Source organism: Helicoverpa zea, chromosome 5, assembly GCF_022581195.2.
Source record: "Helicoverpa zea isolate HzStark_Cry1AcR chromosome 5, ilHelZeax1.1, whole genome shotgun sequence".
Classification (NCBI taxonomy): Eukaryota; Metazoa; Arthropoda; class Insecta; order Lepidoptera; family Noctuidae; genus Helicoverpa; species Helicoverpa zea.
This window is the reverse complement of record NC_061456.1, coordinates 5123072-5141906: the sequence shown is the minus strand read 5'-3', so window position 1 is coordinate 5141906 and position 18835 is coordinate 5123072. Positions and strand designations below refer to the sequence as shown.

Below are 18835 nucleotides of genomic sequence, written 5' to 3'. Positions count from 1 at the left end.
ATCGGAAGTTACGGGCGATGATGAAACTCGTACTTCTAATTTTGTTCATGATTGCTTCCATCCCATTGTTTTCAAGGTATTACGTTCTAACGTCTCTCACTCTCAGTGTTTGGTCGCAAAAAGTCTCATTTTGATCATCGGATGTTCGGTAAAGTTGACGTAATTGTCGATTGTTAGAAATACATTGTTTGCATAAAGTCTCAAGACTTATGATGTAAAGTACTGGGAATATATAGTTATTAGCTATAGAAAAATACGTTGTGAATAGGATCGGATGCTTCCGCAAGTTTTACGGTGCGAAGTGTTGCACGCTGCGTATGGTAAAGAGATGTTCATTGAGGGATAGTTGGGTCAATTGTCATGGCATAAATTGTATGTAGCTCGAGGTGTAGGATAAAAATATAGTTTTCATTTTTGGATGTAGCAGCTTCGTCTGTTGCCGTCTGCGTTTGTATTTATTAGGCTAAGTTAGTGGTCATGTGTCATACGATATGTAACTTCTTTGTGTCTATGCTTCTTTTGCGAAAGGATGTGTCTGTGCAGGATGTAGTCATGACTAGGGGAATAATAGTTTTTTGTTCGTTTAGGATTTTGAAAGTTCGTTTTCTGAATCATATAATTGAAGAAACCTTTATGAACGGGCCTATTAACCGTTTCCTACATCATACATTTATGCCCGTTCATTTCTAGATCAAAGAGACTGTTAATAAGGAAGTAGCAATTCTATTAAGGGTTCAGTGAGCACCAATAGCGTTGCTTTGTAAATAACTGCCAACATTTATCAGCGAAGGCTTCAACAGCGAAAGTGCGGTTCCTTCGCTTGTTCTACTTTATACTAATTATTCCGAGATAAAGCTTGTTATACAAATATTTTACGAGCTTTGAGTTATAAGGCTGTTACATAAAGACTGAGGGCGTTTGAAAATTGGGAATAATTCTATCCAATCCAGTTGGTATCACTTCCTGACGTGGAAACTAGGGCTTCGATCGGTGACTATGAATAATGTGTAGGTACTCGGTTTTGTCAGCGGCTAACTGGTTCGACGCTGCAATTTACAGGCTGCACTTAAGAATTTCCTTAATAGACTATCAGTATTTAAAGTTGGAGAGTGTAAAGGAATGTACGTGTTCGTAACCGTAATTAGAAGTTGCCTGCTAATCCAGTTCTGCTAGGTACACATTAAGATTTACATTGATACTATTTACAAGTGTTTGAAGTATCCTTTTTTAGTGAAATATGACGGATTGTAGATTGCCGCTTGCTGTTTTATTTATATAAATTATCGCAAGCAATACAATTTAAGAGAATATTTCATTATGTACCAAATGTACCTACCATTTTAATATATTAGAGTAATAAAGCCACTGCCATTGAAGTAACATTAGGTATTATGAATTTAAATCTTTTATCTTAGTACAATCAACGAAAACGGTGTTACGAAAATCCCCCCAAAAAAAAAAGTCCAAAAAAAAGAACGAACCACAATATTTTTATTGTGGTTCGTTCTTTTTTTTGGACTTTTTTTTTTGGGGGGATTTTCGTAACACCGTTTCCGCCAAGCAGAGAGATACAGTATCTCATAAATGTGAAGGGCATAAGCGATGACGATCTCGATCGATAGTAATTAAAGTATCGAATTTAAGAAATAATCGATCCGTTTTATATAACAAGGGTGGATGACCGAAAAAAATCGAATATACGTTAACTGATTTACTGACCATCAAAATCATTTGTTTATAAATTAAAGCGATCAGTTCGTATGACACCACTTATTGTATTCATCGTAGAACAGCCAGTTTGAATCCAGCCTACTTAAGCAACTATATACTAAAATCTAACTAAATCTTCAAGGATAAGGTATTATCTTTTGATGTTCCATTAGATTTAACTACAACGTCGAATTCACTATATAGGTATACTAAAGATGTCATTAAAATTGCTGTGTGAATAAAAAATACTATTGTCTTAATCAAAAAGAGCAAATAAAATGCTAATACTCTTTGCGAGTGCCTCAAATAATATTTACAAATAATTACTTTTGTGAAACAGTCATTATAACATGCAAAGCATTGTCAGCCTCATGCGTAAGTAGTCTGTGCAACGTCTTGCATAAACTCAAATCTGGGACTCCAAATTAAAAGAGAATTCATTTTAAGGTCTTATAAAGTAGGCAGAATCACATTCATACTGTGAGATAAATGATGCATCTCTTCATTCCTTGCGAGGCTCGTTTTTTTAAGATTCAATGGCTGTCCGAAAGATTTCGATTTCGCAATTTTAATTTATAGCTTCACTTCGACGGCTTTTTGTCAGAGTCATTCTGGTGGGAATAAAATGTTTGGTTCTTGAACTTTGCAAAATATTTCATGTATTTTCTTAATTATGTACTTTTGCCAATTAATATTTGAGTTTCTTAAATGCTAGCTAATACGTTCTAAGCGCAGACTTCACATACAAAGATTGATCTTTAGGTATGTCTCTTTAGTGAGAATAAATTGGAGTATATTTGGTAAACCAGTAAACTTTCTCATCATAAAGACCCGGATATTATAATAGGCACATTTCTCAATTAATTTTTAGGAAACAAAATATTATACCCGGGGTTTGAATCGGGGTAAAAGTAGGGCAGGCCAATTACCTAACCTTTGGGCACCATAGGTATTTTATTTATTATGACTAAAATTAATATGAAACTATGCATTCATAAAGTGTTCTTTAATATTCATATAACAACATTGATCAAATATTGATTTCCTTGATAGAATGCAGAGCCATCTGTGAGAGGTGTAAACAACTAATGTCACGTAGCCAGTGCTGCCATCTTATAGTGTATCCATGAAACGTTACGTATATCTCTTAGATAGAAAGTTCTTCAAAGTAAAAGGTGGTGTTGGTGTCGCCAAAATAAGATACGCAGATTTTATTACATTTTATTAAAGTTTACTTCATGGGGTCAAACAGGAATAATAACATTAAATCAACAGTCTGTTACTTAGGACTTATTAGCTTAAAACTAATTAACAAGAAGAGTTACAATGTAGATGTGCATTAATTAGTAACTTACATAATATATTTTGGAATGGTAATAAGAGGATGCTACTTCAGAATCCAAGTGTTGGTCGTCTTTCTCCGCTGTTTGGTCGTCAGGCTTCGAAGGCAATGCTTCTGAAGGTTGAGCATCTTTCTTTTCATTAATTACTGGTAATGTGACCTCATTATTAATTTGATCAGTGGCCGATTTTTCTGGAACTACTGAAACTATGGCTGGAACTACTTGAACTGTTTCGACTGCTTCAGGTGTCTGTGATGGAACTACTTCTGTTTTTTGTTCTGGTTCAACCATAACAACTTTATCTCCTGAATCAATTACAAACATTTTTGGTTCTTCATTTGCTTTAATAGCTGAAGTGTCTTTCTCTTCATTAACCAATTTGCTCTCCTCACTTTCGTTTTGTTCGCTTTTTTGATAATGATAGTCATTGCCAGGGAAGTAGTGATTGATTTTAATACCGTGTCCAATAGGGTAAAAGAACCTGGTGTGATCAGTAATTGAAACGGCATGATCACCATGCTTGTTGACAGTTTTACTCACTACAGCATTGAATCTGAAAAGTAAAAATAAATCCGTATTAGACAGTTTCAGGATTATGAACTTGTATTCTTTATAAGTGGATTTTAGATTGCAAATGAAATTTGGTTAAAATTCCTCATCGAATTTGTTTAGTCAAACATAATTTAATTACGTGAAACGACTTTAAATATTCATATTGTTAACAAAATCATTGCAAAAATTTCATAAATGTGATAAAAAACGTGTTGAACAATTATGCTCACGGTCGACACCAGGGTCATGGTAAGCAGGTAGATTGTTTAATTACCCGTTGTGATCATCGGCCTGGTACTGCACCTTCCGCAGCGAGCCGTCTGACTCCACAAGGCTGTACTCGCCACGAACTCGGTCCCCATCACGTGTCTCATGATGATGTTTGTGATCACCAGTCTTCTTGTCCGACACGGAATATTCAAACTCATATTTAGGGTACGTCTGCAAATTAACATAATTGTCAACAGTCACAATTTCATTAATTAATCAAGTGTTAACAACGTTGCTAAGCACCCAAGCTGTCAATATGACATTCCGTTAAGTAATTCGAGATCGATATTGGTTGGGTAATTACAAATTCTAATGAGTACAAGTACATGCATGAGCAGAAATATGAAACCGTATCAATGTCCCTTTCTCTGCATATTTCAAGTAATTTGGTCCTTGAGAAAGAAGTTTTACTTACGTAAGGCTCGTATTTGTATCCGAATGCCGGGGAGTTAGGCGGGTAGTACACTTTTACTGTTTGCCATCCATGAGGAGTTTGTAAATTGTAATCATTCTTGTGATCATCAGAATCGTGAATTAGCACTGCTTGGCTGAATCCCATGAAGCAAATCGATAATAAAACCTGAAAGTTTTATATTAAACGATATTAAGGAATAAAATCAGTTTAAAATCGTGTATTTTAACTCGATTTTAAACTTATTTATGGTTCATTAATCGTAGTTTTATAATTAAACGATTTTTTATTTAAACCGTATTGGCTAACACCACAATTATCATATTTCAGAGCACACTGTTATGTCGAGCGGTTTTGTTACTAATACATGTTATTTTTTTAGGATCACACATTAACACTCCCGTTAATTTAAATTTGCCGATCTAAACTAAAACTTTAAATTAATAGAAAATCTTGGATTTTTTAAATTTTACCTTCCCGAACATATTGTGGCACTTAATTGGAACTGCCGCTAACAAAATGTAATAGACGACTGCTGATTAGAAAGAGAAATATAAACCATTTTATACTATTCCAATACTTATTACATAAATTCCGTAAAATTGTATTATTGACATACTATTGTTTGGGTACCTTAACGTTAGAATAGAGAGGAACTGTCCCTTGACAAACAAAGTTGATCATTTTCTCCGAGCTCAGAAAATTATATTCGATTTTTAAACCGATTAATGGCAGCCAGTAACAATTTATACCTGAATACTGGTTGAATGTAACATGAAGATCGCCTTTAATATGTTCTGCGAGTATATTTTTTCGGCGTATCCATATTAGTCTAGCCCGGAACTTTGGACCTGTTATCGTATCATCACAATCTGTGAGATCAATGGAGGCTTTGAGTACATATTTCTCGGTATATTTTAGTGGAGGAGAGTTGGATCATTCGATATGAATGTTACAAGTTAATTTTATTCCTATCTATGGTTACAATTTCATTTATTTTATCTTATTGTCACATCGTCACAACTTTGCAATATTTTTAATGTTATGTTGTACCATTTCGAGTTTGGTATGGCTATGGTATGTAAAATTCTTACAATCATTCCATTCTTAATACTTGCCTGTTTTAACGTCTATAATCATAATACTCTGAAGTGCGCAACTTGCAATGGATGCTGGCATAGTTGGGAGAATCAGTATATAATTCATGTTGTTAATCTACAGTGACTAAGGTTAAGTTCTACACTAACATGCAAGGAAGGTTAAGGTCACCGGCAGCATACGCCTTAGTTTACTTAAATCAAGTGTTTACTATGCATTTTTGCGTTCAACTTTCAAATTAAGCAGTATGTAGTTTTAAGAAAAACGCACATTTATGTTATCGGTAAAAATTAGGCTTATTAATTTAATATTTAACCATCCTCAATTACTTACGTATTTATCAGTGTTTTTGACTGCCTCGTTGGTCTAGTGGTCGCAAGTCTAGTGGTTCAATTCCCGAGTCGGGCCGAAATCGCTTTGTGGGTTTTCTTCATCTTTCACAAAGCAGCCCGTAGTCTGGAAGTTGGTAATTGTTTGTGTAAACCCGTGCATCGGAGAGCACGTAAATGTCGGTCCTGTGCCTGATCTCTTTCCGGTCGTGTCGGATTGCCGTCCCATCGGGTAATGAGAGTGAAGGAATAGGGAGTGCACCTGTGTCTGCGCAAATGCTTGTGCACTATAATATGTCCTGCGCAGCTGGCTGATCTCCTTAAATGAGAACAGCCGCCGTGGCCGGATCGGCCGTGGACGCCCCATTATCAGTGTTTCTGACATACATTCTTTGCTTTTTGCCTGTTAGTTATTTTTTTAGTTTTCCTCAGAACCTTATAACATTTCAGTGTACAATAATCAATTATGTATCTAAAAAGTTCATATTAAAAGTCAGCCTGTTACCTGCGCTAACCTAAAATTAGCTCGAACATATTGCGTAGTTGACTGGCCACATTGAGATACAAAAGAGCCTGGGGCAAATTCTTGGCACTCTGCAATGACATGGCCTTAATATTTTCTCCTTGCACTTAAAGTTAATCCATGACCCATACGGTTGCTGCAAGCTTCTGGCCTCTTTGAGGGGACAGTTTTAAGGCTAGTTGTTTTGTTCTGCATATAACAATAAGCAGAGCATTTAGGCTTTGTTTACGTGACATACAGGAATGATTATCGTTGTACTTGTAAAGGTACCTATTCCAAAAAGCCTACGTTGACTCTAAAAGCATATAAAATTTCACAAAAGAGAGAGGATTTCTACGCTAGTGCTATCTCACGACATCTATAAAATTCAATAGACACGAGGAATCTTTTGTTCAGATAAACGTAGCGACATATTATATTTGCCAGCTAATTAATAAAAAAACTAAAACGAAATTTAATGAAGATTGTGTGATATGAATCAGTTAAAATGAGTTTTGCGATTTTTTTTATGCGTGAGGCATTTGTATTGCCACAGTTTGTAATACTCTAGGTCACACCAGCTTAACAGCTGATTCATGAAAAATAACAAAACGAAGTTATCAACGAACTTATTCGTATATTTCTTTAAATAAATAATTCAACATTCATTTTGGTCAACATTGCTTAGTTGGTAAGTAATTACATCTTAGTGGTGGTAGTAGTGGGCGGGAGCAGCCTTGACAACGACGGGGGCGGCAGTGGGGGCGGTGTTGTGCACCACCGCGTTGAATCCATTGTGGTCATCAGCGGAGTACTCCACGGTCCTGATGGAGCCGTCAGCTTCGTGGAAGGAGTAAGAGCCCTTCACAACATCTCCGTCGCGGGACTCCTGCTGGGACTTGTTGTCACCGGAGTGGCCGTCAGCAACCGAGTATGTGTACTCATACTTGGGGTAGGCGATCTCTTCCTGGTGAGCGGCTACAACCTTGGCAACAGGGGCTGCGTGGTATGCTACGGCGGGAGCGGCGTGGTAGGCGATGGGGGCAGGAGCGGCGTGGTAGGCGACGTGGGCGGGGGCGGCGTGGTAGGCCACGGGGGCGGCGTGTACGGCGGGCTGGTCGTGACGCACGATGTTCTGGGAGGACACAGCGGCGGCAGAGGAGTAATGGGCAGGGGCGGCGTGGTAGGCGACGGCGGGAGCAGCATGGTAGGCGACAGGGGCGGCGACGGCAAGTTTAGCCACGGGAGCGGCAATGGCTAGTTTAGCCACAGGAGCCGACTCATCGTGACGCACGATGCTCTGGGAGGACACCGCGGCAGCGGAGGAGTAGTGAGCGGGAGCCGCGAGAAGACCAGCCTGGGCCGCAGCCACGAAGGCGCACAGAGCTACAATCTGAAAAGTAATAAAATAGATTAACAAAATGATTGTTTTTTAATCTGTTATTACTCGAATATGCCAACTCAGTGCTAAACTTACTTTGGAAAACATTTTGGTTTATTCACTGATGTGATCAAGTTGAATGATGCCTGTAGTGACACTGGTCTACTTTTTATACTGATAAATGCTAGTACGATCAGCTGATTGTAGTAAGTAGTGGAAGTTGTCAGTCGAGTTCACGGCGACCTTGCCTTGTATGACATACATAGTTTGGCGAATCAGTCCATTCACTAAAACGTCGCGTCGCAAAGTTTAATGCTCCATAGGAGTATGCAAATAGTATAATTAATGGGACCATTATTTAATGTAATTGCACACTTCAAGTATGTATTGAACGATTAATATCGTTTTTCATAATTATATTTCAAAACCGCGAATCGACGGAATAATAAAAACGTAACGTAATTTCATACGTAGCGAAACAAAATTCGATAAACATAACTTGCTCTCCTATCTGTACGTAAATATACATATTTACCTGAACCTTGATTAAGCGAGAAATCTATGATATATAGTTTTTATGCATATCAAATTCCAATTTAACAATTATTTACCTATCTGTAACTTTTTCTAAATATCATTAGACTGAAAAGCTTTAAAACAATATGACTATTGTTATTTCTCTTAGCCAGTTCTGAAATGGATCAGTGAACGTTGTGCGTCGCGTAACTCTTTGACCTGACATAAGGTCGCCTGTAAGACTGCTTTGCAACAAATATGTGTATGTGTGTGCGGCTACAAGCTAGTGACTAGTATATAATCTAGACCTATCAAATGAAATCTATCATTAATTCTAAGATCTCATTCGTGAAACAACCAATCTTATCAAAATGTTCGCTAAAGTAAGGACATCAGAATTTATTGTAATTTAATAAAATTCCCATGTCTCAAATATTGTTTTAGAAATTAATGGGAAACTATGATTTACAGGTTTTAGCTATTTGTGGTTTAGTGGCGATGTGCCAGGCAGGTCTGCTGCCCGCCCCCGTGCACTACTCCTCCGCCGCCGCTGTCTCCTCGCAGAACATCGTGCGTCACGACCAGCCTGCCCAGCACGTGGCTGTCGCTGCCCCTGTCGCCTACCAAGCTGCTCCCGCCATCACCTACCAAGCTGCCCCTGCCGTCGCCTACAACGCTGCTCCTGCTCGTTACTCTTCAGCTGCTGCTGTTTCATCTCAAAACATTGTGCGTCACGACCAGCCTGCCCAACGAGTAGCCGTCACTGCCCCCGTCGCGTACCAAGCTGCTCCTGCTGTAGCTTACCATGCTGCTCCTGCTCCTGTTGCCTACCACGCCGCGCCTGTCGCCCGCGTCGAAGAGTTCAATGTAAGATAATTGGATTTTCGGTAATGTTTATCTAACTTCTTACTTACAAACAAACTAAATTTTTGATTGTTGACTCCAGGCTCACCCTCAGTACGAGTACAACTACTCAGTAGCTGACGGACACACCGGCGACAACAAGTCCCAGCAGGAGTCCCGCAATGGCGACGTGGTGCGCGGCTCGTACTCCTTCCATGAGGCCGATGGCTCCGTCAGGACCGTGCAGTACTCCGTGGATGACCACAGCGGCTTCAACGCGGTGGTGCACAACTCGGCGCCCACAGTCGCGCCTGCGCACTCCGCGCCCGCTCACTACTACCACCACTGAAGCATCTCACTAGTCATGTATCGCGCTCACCAAAACCATGTTCATTAACTATTATTTATTGCAATATACGAACAAGTTCGAAATATAATATTGGTTATCTTATTTTTCTGAGACAAATATTCTGGTAAAAACAATACTTAAATAAGTAAAATTATTTTCGACTTGCAAGCTCAAGGGTCATCTTGAGAAAAAAAAATTGATCTCATCCCATCTAAAACATAATATTACGATAAACTTAGAGCCAAGTTAAAAAATATGTAGATTCAAAATCAATATAGGATTCAGGTTTTGCGTAAAAAATAAATTGTACCAATTGTGTCAGATATTTGTACCAAACGAAATAGATCTCAAATAATTATTTGTCTAGTCTAGGATTGTGGGATTGTTGTTGTGTCTATAACTACGATTTATTTTGCCCATTCAAATAATTATAAGATACATAAGTTGGTATCTACTTTGCATTTATTTGCACATGGCCAAAATAGGTACTTCTTTGTCCTTCTGGCAGCTTCAACGTTATAGATTAGATTCATTCTCCAAGTAGTACTTTTCTCTTGACTTTTTCTTTTCGAATCTTTCGTGACAGTCTGACATTATGCTAATAATCAGGTTTCTAGCTTTGAAAAATTTTGAGAGCTTTAAAAATTGGTATAAGTCAGTATGACACTAAAGTTCACTCAATGCGCTCTCCATACTCAGGTCAGCTTGAAACTTACACTTGTTTTGTATTGTTTTCAGACACAAACGTGTTACATTTTTACCCTATGTATGTCTACAACTTTCAAAAGCTGTCCCCAATTTTTCAGGGCTTCCATCAGATCACCAGATGACCACCAGATCGTGACCAGACATATATGGGACCACCAGAGAAGTATGTTCTGTCAAATAAAATAGAATTTTGCTGATCGGTCCAGGCGAATTTCAGTAATCTGTGAACGTAGGTAGGTATATAAAAAACATTCTAATGAATTGAGAACCTTCTCCTTTTGAGAAGTCGGTTTATTATAGGTTTTATTGCGGTTTGAATATCAATATATAAAAAAATAAGAGATCGGTATCGTTCTTTTTTCTTTGAACTTTACCTGCACAGCATTTCTACACTTCTAGTCATCATTGTGGTGTACCGTCTGTTCGTAGCATGGTAATTTCGAATAATTAACTCAAGGCCAGTGCTAAGTGTCTTGGTGGTGTACTTAGTTATCTAATAAAACACGCTTTTGATTGTTTTGTCTTTTTCACAAGACTAGAAGTAATACTCATACTTGGAATATTAAATAAGAAATTTTTTATCACACTCATAATCTTTACATTTCATTTTTTATCAAATAAATATTTACTGACGAATTTATTTCAAAAAAGAGTATGTTATCAATTTCTTAGTCATTTATTTTTAAGAACTCTAAAGAACATTTCCGGATATCGCGTGTCAATCCCTCCTGATACGTCATAGCCTTAACCATCTCAAAGTTGACTAATACACTCGTAGCTATATGACTGACGAAAAGAGAAAACGGAGACGAAAGGAAAGGGCTCGTTCCGTTTCCGTTTTCAGTATACTTACCTCCCTTCCATTGAGGTGGTTACGTATCTTCAAATTATTCGAATTGTAAGGGAGAAAAAATGAAAATCTGAAATATTTATCGAACTTATTCGTATATTGCATTAATAAATAATAGTTAATGAACATGGTTTTGGTGAGCGCGATATATGACTAGTGAGATGCTTCAGTGGTGGTAGTAGTGAGCGGGCGCGGAGTGCGCAGGCGCGGCTGTGGGCGCCGAGTTGTGCACCACCGCGTTGAAGCCGCTGTGGTCGTCCGCGGAGTACTGCACGGTCCTGACGGAGCCGTCGGCCTCGTGGAAAGAGTACGAGCCGCGCACGACGTCGCCGTCGCGGGACTCCTGCTGGGACTTGTTGTCGCCGGTGTGCCCGTCAGCTACTGAGTAGTTGTACTCGTACTGAGGGTGAGCCTGGAGTCAACAATCAAAAAGTTAGTTTATTTTTAAGTAAGAAATAAGATAAACATTACTTAAAGCCCAATTATCTTACATTGAACTCTTCAACGCGGGCGACAGGAGCGGCGTGGTAGGCGACGGCGGGAGCAGCATGGTAGGCGACGGGGGCGGCGACGGCCACGTGCTGGGCAGGCTGGTCGTGACGCACGATGTTCTGCGAGGAGACAGCGGCGGCGGAGGAGTAGTGCACGGGGGCGGGCAGCAGACCTGCCTGGCACACCGCCACCAAACCACAGAGAGCCAATACCTGCAAAACAACATTTTTTAATTTACGTTTTCTTCTTTTTATGGGATAGCTCCCTTTTCTATTTTATATTAATTAAATTCACCAAATATTGCTTGTACTAATTATTAAAATAACTTTATTTATTTTTAAATAAATAATTATTGTTTTACCTTAGCGAACATTTTGTAAAATTGGTTGTTTCACTACTGTGATCAAACAATGAATGATAGAATTTATGTGTTAGATTTTGATTTTATACTATTCGCCAATTCGCATATGCATTAATCGTAGAACAGGCTTACCCGCCGGCGACCTTACGTGATAACATATAGCTACATAAAGCTAAACATTCACCAAATATTTCATAACGTATCTTAGGTAAAGCCTAACACTTATCAGGTTACATATGATCTATGTGACAATTTGTATTAGTAGTGCAGACAATTTTCATAATTAATTTAATAAGTATGCAAAACAATTTAATTAAGTGATAATCTTAGTAATAGTATGATAGAACTTAATATTATAAAAGACAAAATATGATTTAATTGAAAAAGTGTGACAAAATATGATTTAAGTTTTTGGACTACGTGTGGTTGTCAAAGGATGATGAGCCTTGATCCTTTAGTTTATGTTTAGATCCCACGAATTAAAAGTTAGTCTAATGATATCAACCCTCAACGAGCAATTCAAACAGTTAGAAGCAGTTTCCACGTATTTATTTTCGGAGACGTTGTATACTGATATCTCAAAATAAAGGTTTCAAATTCAATTATATAATAGTAATATGCACTTCAGGTGCTTTGCATTATTTTGCATTTATTAAAGGCTACAGTACAAACATTTATATAGAAAAATGCTCATCAAACACAATTACCACCCATTGATTTATTTTTTATTTGTTGACGAAAACCTCAACGGTGACTTACATCCACGACAAATGACGAAGCCGTCTTTACTAGAGTCATTAATTCTAATATTTAAATGTACCGCAAATTGTCGCACAATGTCTTGTAATTGCAAAAAAGTAGAATTGTTATGTATTTCATTATGTTAATGCATCAATAACAAATATCAAAATATTTTTTTAATGTTTTACCAACAACAAATCATGCTTTAATCAGCTGGTTTTTCATATATAACTTTTATTTTTTATCATTAAAAAATTTTACTGTTATTTTTTTTATTATTTAAGAATTATTCCTCACTGTTACCATTAAAAAAAGCTGTAAGTTATTATGAAAACAATCATTTTTTTTACTAAACACATTCCCTTTACGAATATGAGAAGCGGGGTAAAAAAATGGATCAAAAATTTAACAGCAAGATCCACATTTATTATTCTTTGACCTTTTCTTCACTTAAATCCGTTGGCGAAATTCGGTGCTCACATCTATACATATAATAAATCTGTAGAAAAGTAATTTTTGTACATTGAAGAAATTGACAAAAAAAATAGCCAGCATGTTAAAGAATAACTAACAGAACCCATTTCCATCATTTTTGTCATTTTTGTCTGTTTGTCTGTTTGTCTGTTTGTCTGTTTGTCTGTTTATCTGTTTGTTTGTTCGGGATTCACGTAAAATCTACGAATTAAATGCAGACAATGCTTATATACAAAAATTCTACGTAACTTGGGGTATTACTTAGTTTTTGTTTCATCGAAATCGATTCACTCTATCAAAAGATATGATTAATTATGTGAATTCAAGATGTAAAATATTACGACACGCAATCTATTTATCAAAACTGTACATTTGAATGTTGTACTTATATTAGTTGATCGGCCTATGTTAATCTTTACACAGAAAATCACACCTTTATAAGTATCTTCGGAAGAAAAAAAATATGAAAATTTTGTTTAGCCAAGGTTAAAGTAGCTCCATCTGTGGTAAATAAAATACATCATCAATTTGTCAAAGGAGCGAGGTGGTAAATGACAATATTACCATACATACTTTATAGAGGATTATTATTTCAACAGATGGAGTTGTGTATTTTCCGTAATTCACCATATTTTAACACGTAGTGTAATTTTTCGATAGACATTTCAATAGTGTTTGTCAGTTTGCCGTGCCACATCAAAATCCAACTATAATTATTACCTTGATGAAAAGAAAATTAATAGTTCTTAGCCAAATTTAAAACGGTGCCATCTAAATTATTTTTTGAACATTATGTCAAAAATGATGACTTTAGTGGAACAATTAATTATCATTGAAAGTTACAGATGGGGTTCATATCAGGATTTTTTCATAAACATAGTTTAGCTTATCTTCCACTAATGTGGTGGCCTTAAAACAAATTACTTTGAGTGAGTAGTATTAAGTAGACCTTAATTATTTTTTCTGATGCAAAATATGTAAACTTAATCCTAGAAGAAATGAGGATCTATCTTTCGCAAGCGCTGCTAAGCGTGAGGAAGGTAATGTAGGATTCTGTAGCTTTAAAAACAAGCCCAGATACAAAGTGCAGATAAGAAATGGGAGCTCTCTCTATTTAATACCATACACACGTAAAATGCTTTATGCGTCTGAAAACGTACAAATTACGCGCCGCATACCAGAGACATGCTTACTTTCAACTTCTGATCGCAAATACACTGTTCACGATTACGAACAGTCTCAGTAAGACCCGAGCCAAGTCTAAAAACCCTAAAAAACACCTTTTATATAAAACTACGTTTGATATCATTTAATCACAAAGACAGAATTGTTCTCTGTTGCAAATCCTATCCACCTATATCCTATCCTAATCCAGAATGCATTGCAGGTGTGCATTGCACAAAAACCAATGGTATCCTATTCGAGAAGTCAAAAGAGTTGACCTGCCAACGTCAGCTTCTGCGCTAAGCAAGTGTTCTTAATAGTACCATCAGAATTACATTCATCGTTGAATGAGGTGAATAAATTTTCAGAAACCACAATAACAGTAGGAGCCAAAGCGTATGATCGCTTCATAGAGCTCTGATTGGCCCCAGGTGACCAAGTCAGGTCTGATTTGTTCGTTCATCAGATCTTTGAAAGTGTTTCGGTGGATACTTACTGTCGTCCTGTTTACGTGTGACACAAAATATGGTATATAAACGTCCTCCGCAAGAGCGAAATTTTCCCGGTGTGCGGTAGTGACGCACAGTATACAACACTTATGTTTCTTTTGATTTGCTGGCTCCACCAAGAAATGACAAATTGCGAGCGTACATTCTGAAAATCTTGGCAAAACTACAGGTTTCAAGTACGGACACATGAAGTGGACTCACAGATACGTACATTTTGCCTATTCGTGAACTAATGCAAACATTTCGGTGGAGTCCCGGCTTAGGCCTCCCCCACATTAGGCGTGCGCAATCCTCGGGCGTGTGAGTAGCGCAGGGGCCGCGCGTGCGTCGCGAGCGCGTTGCGTGAGCGTCGCGTTTTGTTGCCCTGCGGCATTTGCAGCGCGCTCGCGGCGCGCACGCGCCGCTCTCCTTGACGTTTAACTGCTAAGGCGTTTAGCGGGCGGCGGGGATAGCAGGCGAAGGGGTAAGAACGCAACTCGAGCGCCGCGTGCTCGCCGCGAGCGCGTCGCTTGCACTCTTCACACATGCCGCAGGGCAGTAAAACGCGACGTTCACACGCCCGAGGATCGCGCACGCCTAATGTGGGGTCAGCCTTACCATGAGTAAGTGAAACTATCCTACCCTATGCGCCTGCAGATGATGATGACTCATTTTATCATCCATCCAGCTATTCCCCAACTATGTTGGTGTTGGCTTCCAGTCACCGAATCTGTTTTAGTACCAATATGTTGCTTGGAGCGACTACCTATCTACAATCCAGTCAACTACACAAGACGATATCCATATTATAGTAAGACTGACAGACTTTCTGGCTTCTGATTAGTCGCAGCAGCTGCAGAAAATGTACAAATGACAGCTTTATCAGACTCAAAGCATGTAGACATAGATTATAGCTGTTTCCTGTGAAAATTACTTACGCACCATACGTAATAATTTTCCAAATTGGCTGAACAACGTCACAAACTTTACTTCTTTTGTTTAGAAAAATGGTCACATCCACAACACAACCTTGATCAATGAATCTATGCGACTGCGAAGTGCTAATCCTAATTATACTGTCACGTGAAAGAATGCACCTACGAGATAAGTAGTATTTTGACGATTCTATATTGCCCACGCAGACGAAGTTGCGGGCAACAGCTAGTTTTACATACTCTCTTTGGTAAACAATTGAATGCAAGAATACCTACCCATTTGAATCGAAACAAAACACACGTCAATGACGTCATGCACGAAATGAAAGAGATAGATGATAAATAAGAAAGAATAAACAAATGTTTAATGAAACAAAAGACACGTCAGTGACGTCATGCACGAAATGAAAGAGATAGATAATATGTACGAAAGAGTAAATAAATGTTTAATGAAACAAAAGACATGTCAATGACGTCACGCACGAAATGAACGCGATGGATGATACGTAAGACAGAGTAAACAAATGTTTCATAAAACAAAAGACATGTCAATGACGTCACGCACGAAATGAAAGGGATAGATTTGTAAATAAGACAGAGATAAATAGATATTTAAAGCCATCTTCAGGAAAGACATAAGTCCAATTTCTTTGCATACGAAACTAATTCTAATGTTGAAGGACTTACGGTTGATATTTTCTAGAAGGCCTCTTAAAGGCAGCGCTATAATTTCGATAGCCTAAGCTGCATACGTGTGTGAAGAGAGCTTTCGAATTTATTATCCCGCGTTTTTATTATTCTTACTGTAGGTAACAAACTGTAGGTAATTCTTAATGTTCACAAATAGAATTGCATTTGGTGGGGATCGAACTCACAACCTCTCGATTGCCAAACCTTATCTATCATCATCAACAGCCTTTTCACTGTCCCACGTAAGCGCTGCGGCCTCTTCTCATACAGAGAAGGAATGAGCGTTAATCACCGGATTCTACGTGGATTTCAGATTTTAAAGTCCAGGTCTCTTCAAGATGTTTTCCTGTAACTTTACTTAGTCAAAAGTCTACATATAAGAGAAAAAGTTACATTGGTGTTTATCTGACCAGGAATTGAACGCACACCCGTACTTTAGAGGCTGGTGAATTTCATAAATTAGTATCGTGTGTTGCATATATTCATCAAGAGAACAGTAATCCGAAGTTATTTTATAAAGGGAAGAATAAATATCAATAATTTTCCGGAGCAAATCTCTGTCAATTAGGTAAGCCCATTACGACTTTTCATCACTAGGTATGCGTAAACTTAATCAAAATTGCAAAGGCGTTTACTTATTACGTATTTCAAGTAGCTATCTAATACTGGCAGTATCAGAATACCTAATTTGGCAGAAAAAATGAAAATCTAAAATATTTATCGAACTTATTCGTATATTGCATTAAATAATAGTTAATAAACATGGTTTTGGTGAGCGCTATACATGACTAGTGAGATGCTTCAGTGGTGGTAGTAGTGAGCGGGCGCGGAGTGCGCAGGCGCTTCTGTGGGCGCTGAGTTGTGCACCACCGCGTTGAAGCCGCTGTGGTCGTCCGCGGAGTACTGCACGGTCCTGACGGAGCCGTCGGCCTCGTGGAAGGAGTACGAGCCGCGCACGACGTCGCCGTCGCGGGACTCCTGCTGGGACTTGTTGTCGCCGGTGTGTCCGTCAGCTACTGAGTAGTTGTACTCGTACTGAGGGTGAGCCTGGAGGCAACAATCAAAATTACAATTAACTGATTGTACAGTAATCAACCAAACATTTTCTTAAAGTGAATTTCACTCACATTGACTTCTTCAGTTCGAACGATGACAGGAGTTGCGTGGTAAGCGACGGGAGCAGCGACGTTTATTTGTTGGGCAGGCAGACGGATGACATTTTGTGTTGAAACAGTAGGGGCAGAAGAGTAACTAGCGGGAGCAGCATTGTAGGTCACGGCGGTGGGAGCCGCGTGGTAGGCTACGGGGGCAGCAACGGCTATTTGCTGAGAAGGTCGTTCATGACGGACGATGCTTTGAGATGAAATAGCAGCAGAAGCAGAAGAGTAACGGGCAGGAGCAGCGTTATAGGTGGTTCTTGTAGGGTAGGCGATAGGGGCTGAAACTGTAATTTGTTGGGCAGGCTGGTCTTGACGCACGATGTTTTGGGAGGACACAGCTGCAGCAGATGAGTAACCGGCAGGAGCAGCGTTATAGGTGGCAGAGGTAGGAATCGCGGCGTAGGCGATGGGGGTAGCAACAGTTATTTGTTGAATAGGCTGGTCTTGACGTACAATGTTCTGAGAGGAGACAGCTGCTGCAGAAGAGTAACGAGTAGGAGCAGCTTGGAAGGTGATGGGAGCGGACTGGTAGGCCAAAGGAGCGGCGACGGCTACTTGTTGCGTAGACTGGTCCTGTCGTACGATGTTTTGTGAAGAGATCGCGGCAGTCGAAGAGAAGTGCAGAGGAACGCGCTGCAAACCGGCTTGGCACGCTGCTACAAACCCGTAAAACGCTAAGATCTGCAAAAATATATTTTTGGTTGTAATATTCACCACTATATTGATCTATTAATATTTAAAAACACAAGTATTTTTACTTTTGTGAACATGTTGATTAGATAGTTCTAGTAATGTTGCTAAGAACTGAATGATGCATGTGTCGTCTAGAAATTGGTTTATATACTTATTTGTTGACTGTAAAGTGATACCTAGGAATGTGTAAGAACTTGCAGAACGACCTCTCCGTAACATTATACTCTGTGACTTAGTTTTATACATAACGCCATTCACTCTGGATTTGTTGATATCCCATCAAATGCCTACAATATGCGATAAATAAACGACCGCCACTTTTTTTTTATAATTCCTTTTTGTGAGCTTCCCTTTTTCATGTGAAACTTCGGTTCCTGTTTCTATTGTGCGAGACACAGCATTATGCTGAGCGTTGCCCCTTTTCACGCATAAGTGACGCAGTTGCAGCGCTTTTCTTTTTTGTTTCACTGTTTGTTTTGTCCATTGTTTTAATTGTTTGTATTTGTGTGTGTTTGTTTTCTGCGTCATTTGTGTGTTAAATAAATGGTTTTTCTTTCTTTCTTTCTTTCTATTACTTTACAAGGCCTTCATAATTGTGCGTTTCTGTAACTATAACTGTTTATGGAAATCCATTATGGTATCGATAAACAGAAAACTTATCTTCACTACTTCAGCAACTATTCAGTTGTGTATGCAGGTTTAATTAAGGACCTTGGAAAGGGCTTTCCCGACCATGACTATTGATATGAGGAAAGTAGTGCATTGTTTAAATAA

At 38.6% G+C, this 18835-nt stretch overlaps 4 protein-coding genes across 4 annotated transcripts; 1 reads left to right on the top strand and 3 right to left on the bottom strand.

The window, feature by feature from the left end:
• Positions 1-3053: 3053 nt before the first annotated feature.
• LOC124630647 lies at positions 3054-4434 on the bottom strand. Its single transcript, XM_047164611.1, has 3 exons — positions 4291-4434; positions 3880-4046; positions 3054-3606 (listed from the first exon to the last, which is right to left on the bottom strand). Exons 1-3 carry the CDS (start codon positions 4432-4434, stop codon positions 3054-3056), a joined length of 864 nt encoding a protein of 287 aa, XP_047020567.1.
• A 2399-nt stretch (positions 4435-6833) lies between these two features.
• On the bottom strand, positions 6834-7719 carry LOC124630815 (cuticle protein 8-like). Its single transcript, XM_047164827.1, has 2 exons — positions 7694-7719; positions 6834-7609 (listed from the first exon to the last, which is right to left on the bottom strand). Exons 1-2 carry the CDS (start codon positions 7703-7705, stop codon positions 6923-6925), a joined length of 699 nt encoding a protein of 232 aa, XP_047020783.1. The 5' UTR covers positions 7706-7719; the 3' UTR covers positions 6834-6922.
• A 743-nt stretch (positions 7720-8462) lies between these two features.
• On the top strand, positions 8463-9371 carry LOC124630817 (cuticle protein 8-like). The gene is made up of 3 exons (XM_047164830.1): positions 8463-8496; positions 8585-8980; positions 9060-9371. The coding sequence occupies exons 1-3, from the start codon at positions 8485-8487 to the stop codon at positions 9303-9305; spliced, it is 654 nt and encodes a 217-aa protein (XP_047020786.1). The 5' UTR covers positions 8463-8484; the 3' UTR covers positions 9306-9371.
• A 1628-nt stretch (positions 9372-10999) lies between these two features.
• Positions 11000-18138, bottom strand: LOC124630646. The gene is made up of 6 exons (XM_047164610.1): positions 18127-18138; positions 17396-18049; positions 17011-17255; positions 11717-11735; positions 11355-11567; positions 11000-11275 (listed from the first exon to the last, which is right to left on the bottom strand). Exons 1-6 carry the CDS (start codon positions 18136-18138, stop codon positions 11030-11032), a joined length of 1389 nt encoding a protein of 462 aa, XP_047020566.1. The 3' UTR covers positions 11000-11029.
• Between the last annotated feature and the right edge of the window lie 697 nt (positions 18139-18835).